Source organism: Plutella xylostella, chromosome 7 (genome assembly GCF_932276165.1).
Source record: "Plutella xylostella chromosome 7, ilPluXylo3.1, whole genome shotgun sequence".
Classification (NCBI taxonomy): Eukaryota; Metazoa; Arthropoda; class Insecta; order Lepidoptera; family Plutellidae; genus Plutella; species Plutella xylostella.
Window position 1 is genome coordinate 7516891 of NC_063987.1, and position 19396 is coordinate 7536286.

At 38.6% G+C, this 19396-nt stretch overlaps 4 protein-coding genes across 5 annotated transcripts in view; 1 reads left to right on the forward strand and 3 right to left on the reverse strand.

Annotated features, from left to right (window-relative positions):
* Positions 1 to 246: 246 nt before the first annotated feature.
* On the reverse strand, positions 247 to 2472 carry LOC125488756 (heavy metal-associated isoprenylated plant protein 34-like). Its single transcript, XM_048622138.1, has one exon. It carries the CDS (start codon positions 2187 to 2189, stop codon positions 1053 to 1055), a length of 1137 nt encoding a protein of 378 aa, XP_048478095.1. The 5' UTR covers positions 2190 to 2472; the 3' UTR covers positions 247 to 1052.
* A 3115-nt stretch (positions 2473 to 5587) lies between these two features.
* Positions 5588 to 6938, forward strand: LOC125488807. The gene has a single exon (XM_048622293.1). The coding sequence runs from the start codon at positions 5838 to 5840 to the stop codon at positions 6936 to 6938; it is 1101 nt and encodes a 366-aa protein (XP_048478250.1). The 5' UTR covers positions 5588 to 5837.
* Positions 6939 to 7557: 619 nt separating this feature from the next.
* Positions 7558 to 9380, reverse strand: LOC125488753. Its single transcript, XM_048622128.1, has one exon. It carries the CDS (start codon positions 8977 to 8979, stop codon positions 7657 to 7659), a length of 1323 nt encoding a protein of 440 aa, XP_048478085.1. The 5' UTR covers positions 8980 to 9380; the 3' UTR covers positions 7558 to 7656.
* A 4631-nt stretch (positions 9381 to 14011) lies between these two features.
* The window catches only part of LOC105382597 (coiled-coil domain-containing protein R3HCC1L), a 35237-nt gene continuing 29852 nt past the window's right edge, over positions 14012 to 19396 (reverse strand). For both annotated transcript variants that reach the window (XM_038106641.2, XM_038106642.2), the window contains 4 exons: positions 16648 to 16762; positions 16099 to 16220; positions 15077 to 15154; positions 14012 to 14483 (listed from right to left, as the gene is read on the reverse strand). In XM_038106641.2, the coding sequence (XP_037962569.2) occupies positions 15078 to 15154; positions 16099 to 16220; positions 16648 to 16762 (314 nt within the window). In that variant the 3' untranslated portion in view covers positions 14012 to 14483; position 15077. The remainder of the gene's footprint in view (positions 14484 to 15076; positions 15155 to 16098; positions 16221 to 16647; positions 16763 to 19396) is intronic.

A 19396-nucleotide genomic window follows, 5' to 3' on the forward strand; every position in this document is an offset into this window, starting at 1 on the left:
GATCTTGGTTTCACTTAAATAGCTATTTCACTAAACTTAATCTAGTAATATAACTATATCACTAAACTTGGTCCGTTTTATAACTATATTCCTAGTGACATAGTAATGAATCGCTTTCGTATAACTATGTTCCGGTATATAATCATATCCCTAGGGATATAACTATATTACGGCTATAACTATCTTACTGCGACATATATACAAGGAACACTTACACACATACCTAATATCAATACATAGGTATGTAAGATTGCCTGGAGATCGCTCTTAGCGATAAGGCGGCCTATTGTGTATTGTTTCTAGTGTATATATATATAAGTAGGTATGTCCGATTTATGTGTTCAATAATGTAATTTTCTTTTCTATGTACCTAGTTATAGGTAATTTACTTCGGCAAGCGGATGGCATATTATACAGATGATTGGTTATAAGGGCAGATATACCTACAGATTGCTGTAATGTAAGACGCACGTAGGAAAGAAGTCGATAGTGCCGGTGTCGAACCGTGCTCGCTACACTCATGAAATTAATAGAGAATTAAACTATATGAATTCTGGAATTCTCTCCTTAGTTACATAATTATGTTTACGTTACAGCAGTGTGTATAATATGTAGGTATTGTAGAAGAAGGCATTTCATAGGGCGATGTTTAAGGCCCAACATTTAAATGTTAGTACCTAGGTACTGTCAAACTTGCATTTAGATTGGAATCATCATCATGATCAGCTTCTATCACCACCATCATCAATCGCCCACTGATGGGATTAGCCTCTTTTGGAATGCGACAAGTTGTTAATATATTTTTTCTGTCTATCATAAAAGAATTTTATGTTTCGTCCTGCTAAATATAAATTTGGTGCCTTCAGAAGCAAGTCTCCTTCCAGTAAAATGGCCTATCTTCAATATTTAATTCTGCTTCATGGTGCAACGCCATATTAAGTACAATATGATTGAGCAAAATTCCAATCTTAAAAATCAATGTACGCATAACTTTTATTAATATTTACAACAACCAAACATAAATCAACAACAACGCAATAACACTCTCCATTTCACCGGTGCTTGACCTCGAAGCCGTAGAACTTGCCGTCACCCGCGCCTCCCTTACTGCCGAAGTCTCCGTGGCGGTGGTGGTAGGCCTCCTCTCCTGACTCCCCGGAGTAGGCCACCCCGTGCTCATCCTCTGACCCCTCATCTCTGAAGCCACCCTCACCGAACGCTGCCTCGTCATGCCCTGAGTCGTGAGAACCTCCTGATTTAAACCCTCCGGCGTCTGATCCATGGAAGCTGTTGCCGTTAGCGAATTTGTTGAAGCCACCTTTGAGACCAGCTGTGTCGTAAAAGTCATGGTCTTTCTTGAACTCGTCCTTTGCGAAGACCTTGTGGTATCCGTCTGTCTCTTCCCCCTTGCTGTGAGCCGACTTGTGGCCGTGGTCGCCGCCTTTGTAGCCGTGGCCTGATGCGTAGTGGGAGCCATACGAGTCACCCTCATCGAAGTCCTTCTTGTATCCTCCTCCGCCAGAAACAGAGAAGCCTTCCCGGTTGCCTTTGTCATAACTCCCGGCGCCACCTTTCGCGTAGTGGTGTGCGGTGGCGTAGTCTCGGTGCCCTTTCCCGCCGTGAGCCGAGTGCTCCTCAGAGCCGTAGTCTGAGCCACCCCCGTGCTCGTTATAATGGTCGTGATCGTGATGATGGTCATCGTAACCGTAGTATCCAGGCGCATCGTCAAAGTCTTCCAAATAATCGTCGAAGTCTGAAGCGTATTCATCGAATATCTTGCTGTAGTCTTCATCGGCGATCCCGTCTACTTTGTCGTCTTCTTTGTCCTCATCCACAGCTTCGACCACAGGGATCACGTAAGCTGCGCTGGCGTGTGATGCTGCTTTGTTTTCATCCTGTTCCTTCGCGTAGAACGGCCCAGCAGCTACAGGGATTGGGGCTTTGAATGCTTTAGGCTGCTCGTAGAGACCTTCTGGAAGCTTCTTCAGATGTTCCAGTACTTCGTCCTCTTCCATCTTGGTGACTTTGGCTGGGCCGTCGCTGTTTCTCTTATAGATGAACCCGGTGGCAGCCGGCTGCAGGTCCGACCCTGTGGTCCTCACCATGACCATTCTCTCGACAGTTTCTTTCATCTCCATGCATGCTGCTGAGGCTATAGCTAGGACTACTAGAAGTGTCTGCCGCGACATGTTTTGGCGGTGGTCGTTGCAACAATGATGGCAAAGGTCAAGTGAAACTCTTATATAGCAAATGCACTTGCATAGGACGGCGACATTCGTACTGGCCCGGTTTTAGATAACTCTCGAAGTTGAGCAATGTCTTCTGTGTCAATGATAATGAAAAACCCTGTATAATGATACGGTACATAGCTGCGCATTCGATATTTGCGCCGTAAAAAGGTGAGGTTCTTGTTGTGTGGTCTAGGTGAAGGCCGTTCGCCAATAACAAACAAGTGCCTAGAGTGAATTATTTTGTACGTGGATTCGGCCAACGTCGAGTAACTTTTTACTCACGAGTAAAGTACCAGTTACTCGCGAGTAAGCAGATTTTGCATTCTACCAAACCTGAAACCATTTGTTAGTCGTATACCTCGAAATCAAAAAATCCTTGTAGCTTTTCACCTATTCGCATTTCGCCGCGATAGCGTTTTTTGTTGTAGCGTATAATATCGGTAGTATATTTTGTTACTAGCATATATTTTTAACAGATTTTTACAACAGTAGCAAATTTTTATGTAGCATGTATTATCAATAGCTTATTTATTAAGTTGCATATATTTTGAATAGCAAGTAAGTATTTTATGTCGCATCTTATTTGGGTCGCATATTGTTGTAGTGTAAAAGAAATATCGCGATATGTACCTAATAATGCATTACAAACAAATATCCATCAAGGTGAAAAACGACTACAGTGAAGGCAGGCAGGAAAGTAAATCTATTATGATTTTTTCAGACAATTGTCAGTAGCGATCAAAAATTACACCACAGGAATAAAAGTCTACTCAGAAATTTTGATATCGCGGCGAAATGCGAATAGGTGAAAAGCTACAAGGATTTTTTGATTTCGAGGTATACGACTAACAAATGCCTGAAACCAAGATAACTAGCTTATCCCAAGAATAAAATGTTATACCGCCAAAATTGACCGTGTAACGAGCTTATCCGAGAGTAATTTTGTAATGGCGGCAGCGGCAGCACATCAGCTGATTAGAAAACCGTCATAATGACATATAAACACATCTGTCAAAACATAAACAAAAGTACGTTAAAAGGCAAAGTCTCAGAATAACAACAGCGAATAAAATATTAAAACATAAACAATTTCATACTTTTATAATCCATTCAAACTAAGTTGGCATGTCATTTCTATTGCATGCTTTGAAACGCAGCTATTTTTATTTTAGTTGCATTACAGTTTCGTTCCTCGTTCATTCAATTTAATCATGGTATAACTTGGTAGAATGCAAATGTACTTATCCTAGATATTTACTCGCGTATAATTTTAATTCCGGTATAGTTATTCTCGTGTAACGTGATGTTTGGACGAATTCACCCTTACTCTTATAAAGATTTTATTTTCATGGGCGCTCAATCTATCACTAAAGGATTCCATTATAAATTTAATGAGGTACTTACCCCTACTCTACTACCTACCTTTAGATAATCGTGGATTAATTTCAATTTGAAAGGATGGGGTGTGCGTGCGACCTAAGTACATTTATCTACAATGAAATCAGTAAGTCAAAATTTTTAAAACTTATTTTTATTGTTATTTAACTATGGGTAGATATAAATAGATATTACACCGAAGTATTTGGGACTAGCCAAATTATGATCAGGACACCTGAAATACACATGACATGTATTTCAGTGTGATAATATTTCGTAGTGAATTAATCTCATAGAAATGGAAGTAATAAAGTAGCAGTAAGTACTTATTACTTCCATATTTAGTTAATCACATGATATTGCTAGATACACTAGTTGACGTATCTGGTTGTATCATAAGTTTAACGTAGCTTTTTCATGAATGAAAATTTACATTTCAGTTCAATTACTCCTAATTTTGTTTAACGTACCGCCGAACGTACTTAGACCGATTGATAGATGGGAAATCAGTCATGCTTTTCATTATTATAAACGCATTCAGATGCGTTTTAGATTTCGGACTAAGCCTGTAATACACTGTTGCAATCTGATCCCGCTTTTGATCACTTTTCATGGCTTCCTCTTCCATTACTGTTTTGCCATTTTGTTCCTGCTTAGTAACACTTCTGGACCTACGCACTTTCCTGTTGACATTATTCTCATGTAAAAATGCCATGTCAGGGTTCTTTATCTTCCTTTTGTTGTGCAAGATGATGGACTTGATGAAGAACACGTCTGAGGGTTTCTGGATTGTGAAGGAGTGAGAGATGCCTCGTCGCTTGACCTTGTTCGAGTCTTTCCTGGTCTTAGTGTGGCTGACTCGGTGGACCTTCGGAGCTCGCAGTTTCTCCTCGAAAGGATTCTGAGACTTCGTGTGGTAGAACTTACGGATCCTCGCTTCGGACTCGGTCCTGTGGTTCATTGTCGGGACCACTTTCGGAACTGCAATAGGCAAAGCATCGTTTTCTTTAAGTTGCTCCACGTTTTTCGACGCATCGTTTCGTTGAGTCGGGCTCTCTTCGATTTCGCCGCTCATGTTGTAATCCAAATCACTGATGTCCTTTCTTCCGAAGTAATTCTCTGGTATTGCTGCAAAATTGCTGTCGATGCTGATGGGGCTTCCGAGATTGAAATACATTTCATTATTGCCCCCGCGTTTCAAGTGGTTGCCTCCTGCTGTGTACTTCTTGTGACTCTTGATATACTTGGAGCCTTGCCCGTTGATCCTTATGGCATCGCTGTTGCTGTACATTACAGAGGAGTGACAAAACGCTATATGGAGGCACAGGAGGCCAGCCACGAGCCCGTGTGAAGACGCCATGATGGTGATTGCCAGACTGGCGTGTATGGCCTTATATTAAGTTCTTATACGTAGGTAAGTACCTACACCGGTGGGCGGCGTGTTTGTTTGTTTATGCTGAGAAGTTTACAAATAAATATCAACAATAGATTTTCAGCCGGACGGTTGCAAATAGCACACATTCCACAGCTCTGACCAAAGTAGTTTGAATAAAATACAGTTAGTAGATATCCAGAGGAGTTAAGAACCACACCACTTCTATTTCTATCAGGTCAGGTGTAATGTAATACTTCTAACTATATGCTTAGTGCATTGGATGTGGTCACCTGTATCTTCACGATATGACCGTTACCTGCCTTCTCACGCAAGAGATGCGGGTTCGAATTCGCTTTTAACTTAAGTACTATGTATATCATCGCTCTTACGGTGAAGGAAAACATCGTGAGGAAACCTGCATATCTAGATTTAGCACATCTAGATATGTGAACCCACCAACCCGCAGTGGACCAGCGTGGTGGGAAATGGTCCAAGCTTAGGAAGGCAGTTTAGACCTTGGGGATATGCACAAAGGTTCCACTCGAGAGAGCCAGGTGCAGGTACATACGCCCCCACAGAGAGTAGAATAGAATAGACCGTTACCTGCAAATACTAGAAACGTACCGTAACGTAGTAGAAGTTTAGTAAAAGTACCTACCTTACCTAAGTATAATAAATAATGAGAGGACAGACTCATGTTATCAAAACACTACTATTCACAAGGCACATTAGATCACGGCGTAACCAATCGTACAGCAGTCAATGAAGCAATATTTTGAAACATCTCATAGTTTACATTACACATAATCTCTCGTTGCATTCAGTTGGCTATCTGAGCTCGCTACAGGGACACAATGCGACTCATGTTCGCTATATTTGTGGTGTCATTAGCAATCCTACAGGCTGAAGGTAGAGTAGCCTTCAGGAGCACTCAGAAAGCCGTGACTGAAGCCAGCAGCCTCAATCCTGTGAGGCTTACTCGGAGCGACCCCACACTCCCGTCTCAAATCAACAAAACAGTTCTCAACAAAGTAGCAAATGTGACAGAAGCAAGGACTCAAAAATCACCTTCGGTCACTGTGTACCCCCAAAGAGATGTAACCAACAATTTTGCAGAGTTATCAAGAAACAAAGCAGATCGATCAAGCCCTATAGAGCCGAAAAAGCTGTCAGCAAATCTGGTTACTAGCACGATATCTACTACATCAAGCAAAAGTACCAATATTCAAGTTAAGGGAGCTCATCAAGGATTACTTTCTAATGAAACGAGCAGAGTGAATCAGGGAAGAACGTCAAAGGGTATTAATCAGGATCCACTATCTATCTTTAATACCGGCAACGGAGGTGCAGATATTAAAGGCTCAAGAGCTCAGAGACATTTGCAACCTGGGAAACCAGCGCCAACCAAACCAACTCAAGTGAGAACTAGTAAATCTACTACAACTTCAAATCTAAAGTCAAAGAAAGTTGAAGTAAAAAAACCGATTCCCAAATTCAATGAAGTAGACTACGATGAAGATTTTCAATCGAAAATGATGAAAAATCCGTCGCGGGAGAGCCGTGCTGATGATGACGATGGGAATGAAGATGATGATTTCAATCTTGACGATTACGATTTTGACTTTAATCACGACGAGTTCAGTGGACGAGGCAAACCATCGCAGCCTCGAATTGCTCAAGAGAAGAAAAAGCCGAAATGCGAAAGTGGGAAGTGTGGGAAGACAACTGTTCGGCCTTCTGTAAAAAGTAACAAAAACGCTACCAGAAATGGCACGACTACTTTATTGAAACAAAGCAATTACGCGTTTGTGTTATCCAAAGCAGATTTATCAGATCTGAATTCCCTCAAAGTTGAAAAGTATGTGAGAGAGGCTGGATCCCAGGAGTCTGAGGAAGATGACGACAGTGATGACGATGACAGTGCTGAAGACGCCACTGTAAGAAGAAAAGTTTAAATCACAATACGAGACCGAAGATTACACTAACATATCGTTACGTAAAACTTAAATAAAAAAATGGGATTTATAGATAAGCAACCATGAACTCTTCTGATTAGGTTAGCGTCTCGGTTCCTGGATTATTATTTGACTTATTTTTTTACCATACCAAGCTACCACACCAATGTAAAGTATAGCTTGTCTAGTTCTTTATGAATATGGCGATATACAGGTGATATAGGTGTAGAACTTATAAAGATTTTATATTAAAGGTAAAATAAATTACGTAAATACTGAACCAATATTTTATTACAATAATAAAATAGGACTGATTTTCTTAAAAATACACTAAGGCCAGAGTTACAATTATCATTTCGTTATAACGTTCATTGACACAAGTACCGATTACAGATTCATCTTACTCATTTCATGTACCATAAATAAATTATCATCATCATCATCAGCCAATAATCATCCACTGCTGGACATAGGCCTCTCCCAAGGAGCGCCACAACACTCGGTCCTCGGCCTTCCTCATCCAACCACTACCCGTCACCCGCCTAAGGTCGTCAGTCCAGCGGGCAGGAGGGCGTCCCACGCTGCGTTTGCCTGTTCGTGGTCTCCACTCGAGAAATAAAATATACTTAACTGAAAAGATGGGATTGAGATGAGTTCACTACACTGCACATTTACTTATAGAAGTGTTTTATAAATCTTCAAGTGAACAAAGACTTCCCTATTTTCTATGCTTTTTATCGTGAGGCCAATGATCACTATAATGATCATACTTTTTGTTTACACCACTAGACAATTTATGACCCTTATGGTTATTGTTGAAAGCATCATTTTCTGCAGAATGTGCCCTGTCATAAGCTTTCTTCCTTTCCTTAACGTCTGCAGCAGCGAGAGATTCCAAGGCAGCTATAGAACCTCCGTTGTGTAGAGCTGAATTACCCTTCACATCTTCTTCCAGCAAATGTGCATTGTTGTCATAGAATTCCTTGTCCATTTTGTATTCGTCCTTGTGGTACACTCTATGGAAACCTTTCTTCTTTTCATTCTTGTCTTGTAATCTTTTCAAACGATAGTTCGCGTCTTTGCTATGTTTTTCACCACCAAACTTATTAGCAAATCTATCAACATAGTGCTTGCGTCCACTGTAATCTTTATCAGCTTGCTCATAATCGATTTTATTGTGATTATTTCCTTTATTTCCAATCTCACTGTTATCGAACAGAAGTCTTTTATCGAAACCTGTGTCTTTTGTACGATCCCCATTACTATATGGACCATGATTATCAAATATATGACTATCAGAATCATATTTATCTTTACCCTCATCAAACCCATATGCATCAATGTTGAAATTGAAGGAATCTTCATCGTGGTCATAGTTGTGATTGTGAATATGCGGCGGATCATATTTATGGTTGTGTGGCGATGGAAAATCTGGCAACTCTCCTTTAATAACAATATCAGTTGGCGCATCGTCATCTATATGTTCATATACTGGGATCTCGTGCATAGCGTATCGTTTTATTTTTGCATTATCGACTTCTGTGTCGTGATCGCCATCTAAATCGCTGTAATAGTACATGTTGCCATAATTAGCCAATAAATACGGCCACATTTCATAGGAGCTCCCTGGTGTCGTTCTAACATCTTGACTGTCACTCTGTATGTTATTCACGCTGTATGACGCTAAGTTTTCTTCTGGTTCGTTGTAGTACATCAGGGATTTCAACCGTTCATATTCTGCGTCTCTCTTCATTTTTAATGGTCTTTTAAGATCTTCGTACGCGAGCTCATCCCAGTATTTCCCTCCCGGCTGGCTCAATCCCGATGTCGTCAACAGTTGGGAGTCGTATCTTCGTTTTCTTCCAGAGTTAAATGTGGCGAGATATCCTGGTTGGTTGTTCACTTGGGTATAAACGTATCCATTTTTATACGGCATCGAATTTATCGCCTGTCGACTACTGATGTACATTTCTGAAGACATCTTCTGAGTTTCTGATGCCACATGTGATGCGAGTAGCACTACTAGTGTTGTTGAGAACATAATTAAATCGCTATGTTGTTTAGTATTAAAATACGGTTTAAGTTTCGGGACCGAAATGCATGGCGACCGTTTGTCGATTGTTTCAAAGTCAAACTGCTGGTATTGTTTCGTTAATGGGAACTTTATAGACACCCAAATTTGTCTTGTTTATTATTTTACCTTAATCGAGGTTTACATGATTGTTTTAGCGACAATGGCTTTGGGTCAGGTCAGCTGGTTGTGAAACTTCCTGTTTAGGTTCAACGTAAATATAATACAAGGTACAGTGAAGTACCTACTGAACTGACCTGTACTTGTACTAAATTATACGGGTTCCCCTCATCTCGCCTAATCTTTATTGCACAAAAACTCGTTTCGCATAACTCGTATGGTCTAAACTTTTTTGGCCGAATCATCACTTTGCCAAGCCTTATGTGGCATAAGACTCGTTTCGCCTAAAACCCCGTTGGCACAATCTTGAAACACCTAAGTCTCGTTTGCTCAAATTTATGTCCTATAATCTTGTTTCTTCTAATATTATTTTAATAAATATTATAATAAGTAAGTATGTAGTAAATGTTACAAATTGTACTATTTTTCTCCAACATCCCGAAAATCACGATGAAAATATCGAAAGTGTCAATGACCATTAAACCCCATGGGATCGAAACCTTAAGATAGGTGCGACGACGAGCAAAGCGAGGAGGAGCGTGTTAGGTGCACATGTTCGTCGAAAGCAAAGCGGAGCGCAGCGAAGCGGAGCGAAGCGGAGCGGAGCGGAGCGGAGCGGAGCGGAGCGTTTACAACATAGCGGAAACAATAAAAGTCATCAGTTTGTGCTATGTACGGAGACGCTCCGTCAAAGTTAAAGCCAAACGAATATAATTACTTTATAACCTATGCCATAGCATTATTAGGCTATTCAAGATTTGGCCATACCATTATTAGACTAAACAAGATTATGCGAAATGACTTTTTACTAAATAAGATTTATGCCATACGATTTTCGGCGAAACGAGATTTTGACCAAACGTTACTATGCAAAACGAGATTAGGCAAATAAATCTTGGGCTAAAAAAGGTAGAACCAAATTATACACATACTTACCACTTTAAATTACTTATCCTTTGCTTTTTAAGCTTTTCAGTCGAGTATAAGATCCACTTTTCATATATTTACTACTTAATCATCTGTATAAGTACTGACTTTTAGCCCCAATTTTGCCATACTCGGTTAGATCATAAACAGTGATTAGTGGTTGTCTTTTGACTCATCTGTCAATAATTTAATATGGAGAAGACGTATAATTGATGAACTAATCCCTCGTTATTATCTAACTGACTATGGCGAAATTGGGGCTTAGTAGCTAACGATATAGTGGTCAGTACATTAAATAAAGATTACTAAGGTTTTAGGTATAACTATAATTTAGTAGCAAGGTCATCATCACGACCCATTACGTCCCCACTGCTAGGGCACGGGTCTCCTTCCAATGAAGGAAGGGTTTAGGCCTAGTCCACCACGCTGGCCAAGTGCGGGTTGGTGGACCCCAACACAAGCAAGCTTGTGCTGAGAGAGTTGTCGGGTAAGTGGGCAACCCGACTGTCAGATGTTTTCAAGCCGCCCGAAGGCCTCTGACTAGGCTTAACGATTGCTGCCGAAGCAGCAACCGGGACCCACGGCTTAACGTGCCGTCCGAAGCACGGAAGCGTCCAGAAAAGCACCACTTGAAATTGGTCACCCATCCAATGGCTGACCGCTTAGTAGCAAGGTATTCTACGTGAACTACATACTTTGTTAAAAGAAGTCAAATGAAACGAAAAATATTAATGAGACAAAACTTTTATTTAATAATCATCCACTTATCAAGAACAACTTTGACAATATTATAAAAATATTTTTATCTGGATAATAATCAATATAGTTTTGTACATAATCGGTGAAAACCCATCCATACTTTATTCAAGGACTTAATAAGACACTGTTTAAAATAATTCAATGATTTGTTGGAAAGCTGTTTAATTGCCATATAGTCTGCATTTTCGATTCTTTATAGTCTTCCCTTAGTCACCGGAAATATTTAAATAAGTTACCATAAAGGTAAATTTTATAATTTGTAATAATATTGTATAGTTTACTTATCAAACAACGTCCCAACAAACATTGATTTCCATTTCTTACATTAAAATATTCAGTAAAGCAATGTTAAATTTATTTTGTTATTACAAAACCGACCATATACCTACGTTCGGATTTAAGATACATTATGCTAATTTGGTGTTCTCTTATCACACTCTATGTCTCAATTCATAACTTTTCTAATGTGTGCTATGCGACCTAAAGCACTATTATACTCTTGTCTAGTTACTTTATCTTTACAAATAACCGATAAATTATTGCATTGCTTGTACATTTCCCGTTCCAAATCCTAGTGCATTTTCCAATAGACGCTTTCCATTTTCAGGCTCCATATATTTTTGAAAAACATACGTACATCTAGTAAGTATAACTTTCCTTTGTGATATGTTCACAATTGCGTTTAATATTTCACTTAAAAGTAAATGTAACAACCAATTGCTCATATTAAAGTGGCAAGTTTTGAATCTATGAGTTAATTCCTTAGCTGCCTTTGTACCCACTTAAGCAGCTCTTGTGACTCGAGTATATTGTTCTACACCTTTCTGTAAATTTCAGTGCCTCTTATGGCCTATTTAACAAAGCCTGAATAAGAGCGAGGGCCCATTGGTACGTTGTCTCGTAATTTTTGGGGAGTTTGGACGATCGTTAATTTAACTAATGGGACCTCACACTGTCAGCCTGTCAGGTAACAGTTTTAGATAACTGTAGCATGTTTTCAATAAAGACATGATTGTTTTTATTATCATTGCTTAACGGTTTGTGAAATGATAAGGGTAGGCCAACGGGCCCTTCAACCCAGATATTTTTTTTTTAAATTAAATTTTTTAAATATGTGGGGACATCTCACACACGGCCATCCGACCCCAAGCTAGGCAGAACCTGTGTTATGGGTGTCGGACAGCTGATATATCTACACAAATACATAGATAGATAGATACTAAATATAAATATCAACACCCAAGACCCGAGTACAAATATCTGTCTTTAAACAAATATCTGCCCCAGCCGGGAATCGAACCCGGGACCCTCGGCTCAGTAGTCAGGGTCACCAACCACTACGCCATTCGGTCGTCATATTGTGAAACTGGCGCTTGAAATAGCATATTATAACAATATAATCAACTTTATTGGCTTAATTACAAAGAGATCATGGGCCAATTTACATTATTAAATGTACAAATATCTATCTCTTTAAGATAAGTACACAAAAAAGTTGTAGGTCTGTAGTAACAAACCCGTTCATTTTTTGTGGTAACACTGTATATAAATGATTAAATACACTTTTTAGTGCCATGCAAAACAACAATGGTTTATATTATTTAAGATGAAAGTACGTGCAAACTTTATTATCCAAGCCTAAAAAACGTTATGCATTTAATAAAAACATTATAAACGTAAATACGTATTTATTATGTCGGTCTTACAGAGTTAGCTATTTTATTTATATACTATAAACTACAAAGTTACGTCAAAGGGTTTTGCAGTCAGTATATTTATAAGCTAAAAACAAAATGAGACTAGATAAAAAGGCACAAAAATATTCACAACACATAACTATGACAAATATGTCTATAACCATTTTATATATTTACTAGTGAGTGTCGTATATAAGCCGTGCGTATAAAGAAATAATATTAAAATGGCGGCCAGTACATACACGTACAGTATACGGATCTAAGATAAGAGCGAGTATTTACTCTTCTTTATCCGATTTTTTTATCCATGAGTATGAGTGTATGAGCGATTCACGCAACTTGACCAAAAATGGAGACCTATAATCTATTCAAATTTAGTTGTGGCTTTATGCCGTGTGTGACTAATACAGCAAATTCGGCCAGTGCCAGAACTCAGTGTTGAAATCGTTACGGTGGTTAATTATTTAGAGTATTTACACAGTTAAAAACTGTGACAAACAAAGACACAATAAAGAACAATCTACTTGATATAAACATCGCTGTCAAACAAACCTCATAGGACTCATACTATATTTTATAAAGTATAGTATTGCCACAATCACATCATAGGACACGCCTTATTGTATTTAATAATGTATACGATGCTGGCTGAGAAAAAAGCCAATTTTACAGCCTAGGAACATAATGAAAAACAAAAATAATGTCACTGGGAAATTGATCAAGTTACGTGGATCGAACTGTACCTACTCGTACAGTTAATCAGGGATACTTATGATCCGCTAAAGGGAGTTCAACTTTCCATATTAATTTAATATTAAAGTATTTTTTGGTGTTGATCCATATTTAAATATTATACATATCAGAATCAGATAGTTTATTTCTAACATTGCAACAAGAATCTACTATGTATTAAATGTATACAATACTAATATTTGGTTTTAAAATACTATACGATAATTAATAAATGTAATATGCTATAGCTACAAGAATATTTAATATATTTTATAGGGCAGATAAACGTTACCTTATACCTCTTATAACTCAAAGTATTATTATGCAAATTAACGACATCCAAATTTGAACCAAATATATTTTTTATTAGGTATACATCTATGCCTTCATTTCATTTTGTATGGAAAATACGAGCTATTTAATTGACAAATGTACTGATACTTACCTTATGTTTGGTAAAATTTTAATGCTGAGATCTTTATCATGTATAAACCATATTTTACTAAAAAGTATTTCATAACCTCCTGACACCTGGCGTGCTATGAGTAGGACATTGAAAAAAAATATAATATATAGTTTAAAAATACCTATATTAAAAGTTTTATGGAGTATCCCTATTATTCCTTTAAAGTTTTATAAAGTACCTATCCCTTAAACAATTTGTTCTTTGACAAAGTGACAAAACAGTTCAGTAGTGAATTTATTAATTTTTTTTAAATTTAATAACAGTGTATTCATTTATACCTCTCGGGGTCAGGAGGATAAAATGATGTGTAAATATTATCAACATCACAATACAAGTTTTCAGAACTACAGATGATCGTTAGGTTAATAATGTTGATGGTAAATAGGTTTCAATATTTATTTAATATTTATAGAAAGATTGTAAATATTAAAATATATATACATATCATTATTTACGATGCGTTCTTTGCATAAGTAACGGAAATAATCTCTGTATTGCACGAACTATCATAAACATACGTTTTTTCCTATCATAAGAAATAACCCTTCCAAGGCTGACTATCAAAGCGCATTATGTGAATGAAAGTTCAATTTAATATTAGCCGTTATGACACATAGATTAAAGTGCAAAACCCCTTGTACGTAGCTAACAACAGGCTACAAAGAGTTTATGATAAAATACTCTAATTTCTATCGGTTTTAAATCTATATTATCTATTTGAGAGCGTTTATTTATTAGGAAGTCATGATGATTCTGCAAGGCCTGTGGCGGGTCTGGAAATTATGAAATAGATTATGTTATTTAACTTATTATTTGAAACTTATTCTAGTGGCGGTAAAGTTGCAAAATTCTCTTGCATTGACAGTATACTGACTGAGTAGGACAGCAATTGATTTAATTTTGTTTAAATTTTTGATGCAAGTCACCCTTAGTTTTTGAAATACCCTGCAGAGGGCCTATTATTGATGTTATTCACCGTTCGAGCATTGAAAATCGTGCAGTGAAAAGGTGAAGGAAAACATCGTGAGGAAACCTGCACATCTAGATTCTAGATATTGTATATCCTAAATCCTAAGTGCATTGTACTCATTCAAAAACGGCAACACGGCTCGCGACCTATCGCGTGAGTACAAATGTACTGTGAAAAGCGGGTGCCTCGCTTGCGAGTCACCTCTGACTACCCCTTCGAGGATTACAGTCGTGAGCATATGTACGGCCAGCTGCATAAGTAGCTATACACTTTAGTACCTTGTCAAACTACCTACATAACGAACCGTCAAATAGGTAGTTTGTGAGTTTGACAAGGTACAAAAGTGTACAGCTACTTATGCAGCTGACTGTACCTATGTATGTATGTATAATTCACCTCACGTGTCCCCGAGTGGCTGCCCTAGCGAGCCGTCCCACGCCGCCTCCTTGTGTAACGCCGCCTGACGTTTCTTCTCTGGAACGGGAGAGTAAAATATATTGGTTAAATTGTTCGAAATTAATTAATTTATTTTATTCTTTATTGCACAAATATAGGAAATAAATGCACAACAGGTGGGCTCAATGCCAAGAGCATTTCCAACCTACAGAAGATACGAAAGGAGATACGGAAAACTAGTACGAAATGTATGGTTGTTAATTTATTGATGAATATTATAACGCCATCTATCGGTCGCTGCGTGAATTATGTGAGCTATGTATGATAAACAATCGGAGGAAAGAAAACGCTTTGGAGAGTTTTTTATAGATGTCAGCACGGTGTAAGAAAGTTATATGTCTTTTAGGGCTTATTTATGTTAGATGTGAGGGTATTTTAAAATAATAATATGGATGTATAATTCCGTGATAAGATTGATAAGCAATTTATATGGGCCTGAGGTTGATTACATAACTTAAACTGTCTTATTGTTATAATCTAAGCCTTAGACACTAAACTACTAATAAACTAATACTGGGAGAACAGTTATACTCAACGAACATCTTCGTTCATTGGTAACCTAATTTTCTCTCTGTTCTTCTACGATGAAAAGTAAACCCTCACCTGATAAGCCTTATTTCCTCAGCCCGCTCCTGATTCATCGTGCTGGGCTTTTACCCAGGGCATTACCCCGAGAGCCCCCGACATATAACCATCACCTATCAACCGTCCACTGGTAGATATAGGCGTCTCTCAACAAGCGCCACAAAACTCTCCACTTCTTCTCTTCTCTTCATCCAGCCACTGCTAACTATCTAAGCTCGTTGGTCCAGACTGCTGAATGTCCTAGCAGTTTTGGGAAAAATTGACGCTATTTAGCCTATGTTATACTCTAAGCAGATTTTCGCTCTGCACCCCGTCCCGCTGCAGCCATTTAGTGGAAGTTGCACGTCTCTGGACGTAGTCTGCAAGGTCAGATTCACCTCTAGCGATGGTGATGAGCCGCCTCTCCTCAGCCCGCTCCTGCCGCGCCGTGCTCAACTTCACGCCGAGCGCGCCCGACACCAGCCGCCGCGCCAGCGCCGTGCACGTCTCTGGACGTTGTCTGGAAATGGAAAGAACAATTTGTTATACATTTGAAGGAGAAAAAAAGTTATTTTTAGAATAGCATCATTAGGCGCCCACGAAAGAGAAGGATGGAAGCGCCTGGTGTCAGTCAGCCCCAGACTCCTCGGAGGAGTAACGGGATTGAAGAAGAAGAAGGTGTCTAATGGAGACATTCGAAAATCAACGGAGAAAACATGGGGCTGATGTTCATGAAAATGCCGAAGCACACCTAAGTTTTAATTTTCATCGACGTCACAGTCACAGGTCTTTAGTGTCTAATACCAAAACGCTAAGAAGAATGCGCTTCAAAATCATAGTAGCCGATTCCGTTCTGCGATCTATAAAAGCCGCCTCATAGAATCTGTTCATCATGGCGACCGGTATAACTATACAGGTGCACCCCTGCTATGTGCCATGGTACTGACCTATACGGCTGCAGGAACTCGGCGCACTTCTTGGCCTTGCCGCGCGACTCGGCGGTGGCGGCGTGCAACGGCCGGCAGCGCACCAGCGGCTTCTGCGCGGAGAGCACTTCAGCAGCTGGGGAGGACGAGAAGATAACATATTAAAGGGTAATCGTGAGCAGTGCCGGTGGTGGAGATGCGAGCGGGTCTACGGGTGTTTTAATAGCGTGTTGATTTCATCAAGCATGCGGGATGGCTATTAAAAACCCCCTAATATATTGCGTCCCGTAGGAGCGATATCCGCTTACTTCTTGCGGCAAAGGAAAACATCGTGAGGACACCCGCATATCTACATGTATTAGCATATATGTTTTCCCACTGCTGGGCAAAGGCCTGCATACAGCCACTAACCTTCAGTGGAACAGCATGGTGAGAGATGGTCCAAGCTTGGAAAGGGAGTTTAGACCTTGGGGATAAGCACAAAGGTTCCATTCGAGAGAGGCAGGCATTTACACCCTTCTACAGAATAGGGTAGAATATAATTATTAAAATAATTCCGTGGGAATTCTTTGAGAAAGGATACGCAGTTTTAGAACCTATTCAATAAAAAAAACTCTATAACACTGTAACTGTACTTGAAGACTATACCTATCAAAAAAAGTAAATAAACCACAAGCAGTAAGACAAATAAATACCACCTGTTTAAACAGCACTGGTTTGAGTGAATTAGCATAAACTGTGCATACAATCACTAAAACTTGACAAGACCACACCGTCCAGTTAAAATCAAGTCTTTTCACTTCGCGATAGCGTACAAAGTGATTCGAAAATATATATTGACCTTGAAAAAGTTATCTTCAACCTTGCAATTTGTAACGTCCGACAAATGACTGTAATGTTTGTAATTCGGCAAAAGTTGTTATTGTTGTTTTTTAAACTGTACTTTGTTTAGCGGAACGAATTGAAGGTATGTTTACATTACAGATCTAAACCATACCTGATGATATGCTATTAGGAAAGACTATTTTGCATCTTGTGCATTGTATAAAATATTATACTTACTTACTTCGTAGGCTAATGTACCATTGATATTGAAAAGCTAGTGAGTATGATTCTGGAAATATTTATTAGTGCTAAGAATTACTTAGAGCTAACATTGGTTTTATAATAGGATCCTTGTAACATCCTATTAAACCATTTTACTATGTCATCACATCAGACTTCCTCAGAGTGGTAGTCCAGTGAAAGTAAATTACTTCTGTCTGCATTATCATTATAACTATGCAACTCAGAATAATGAAGAAATTTCATACTATGACGTCAGCTGTGACCGGGCTAGATAACTAGATACGGAGCTATGTCGGTCACCTTAGAACAAGTCTTGTCTTCAATATGTCAATGACCTGCACTAATATTTGCACATTATGTATAGTTACGCCAAACTATGTGCTATAAAATTTGGCGAGTATTCAAATTGCTATGCCAATTAGTTGAATGTCGACTGTCGAGATTTTAACTATGAAAATTTATGTGGTGTACTGTTATCTCTATTGTATTATTGGCAGACATTTCTATTATAATATGTATTTTGGTTACCTATACCTAATCCTTGGTTTATATGTATGATTACGGTTCTACCTTTTTTGGCATAAGATTTATTTGCCTAATCTCGTATTGCATAGTAACGTTTGGTCAAAGTCTCGTTACGCCGAAAATCGTATGGCATAAATCTCGTTTAGTAAAAAGTTATTTCGCATAACATTGTTTAGCCTAATAATGGTATGGCCAAATCTTGAATAGCCTAATAATGCTATGGCATAGGTTTATTAGGTTTATACAAAGTAATAATATTCGTTTGGCTTTAACTTTGACGGAGCGTCTCCCTACATAGCGCAAACTGGTGCCTTGTATTGTTTCCGCTGTTTGGAAAACGCTCCGCTCCGCTTCGCTGCGCTCCGCTTTGGTTTTGATAAACATGTGCACCTAACACGCTCCTCCTCGCTTTGCTCGTCGTCGCACCTATTTTTAGGTTTCGATCTCATGGGGTTTGTAATAATTATATTGGTCGTTAACTTTCGATTTTTTGATCATACAATATCGTGATTTTCGGGATGTAGGAGAAAAATACCACAATTTGTACATTTACTACGTACTTAATATATTATTTATTAAGATAACATTACGAGAAACAAGATTATACATAGGTATAGACGAACATAAATTTGAGCAAACGAAACTTAGGTGTTTAAAGATTGTGCCTAAAGAGTTTTAGACGAAACGAGCCTTATGCCACATAAGTCACGTCCCTCGAGCTATAATCCTCCAAAATTGAAACTCAATAGAAACTATTTTTGATGATGCCAAAAAATAGTCGTGAAATAGTCATAAATAGTCGTGTTTTCCAAAAAAATAGTCGTATCATACTTTCGGAGTTAGAGCTATACTTTATGGAGGATTATAGCTGGAGGTCTCCAGCTATAATCCTCCAGCCTCTGCAGAACAAACGGTAAGGCCTATCGACTTGGTTAAGGTCTCAAAAAATAGTCGTGAAATAGTCGTAATGACATGCCAAATTTCAGAAATAGTCGCCAAAAGATAGCAGAGATATAAAGGTACTTTGCTGCAGCCCTGGTGGAGGATTATAGCTGGAGGTTTTGAAAATATCGAATATCTTTGGAACTACTATGACTATCGGATTGAATTATGTCTCAAAAAATAGTCGTGAAATAGTCGCTTCTATTTATTATAATTTTAAGCTTGATAAAAGCTG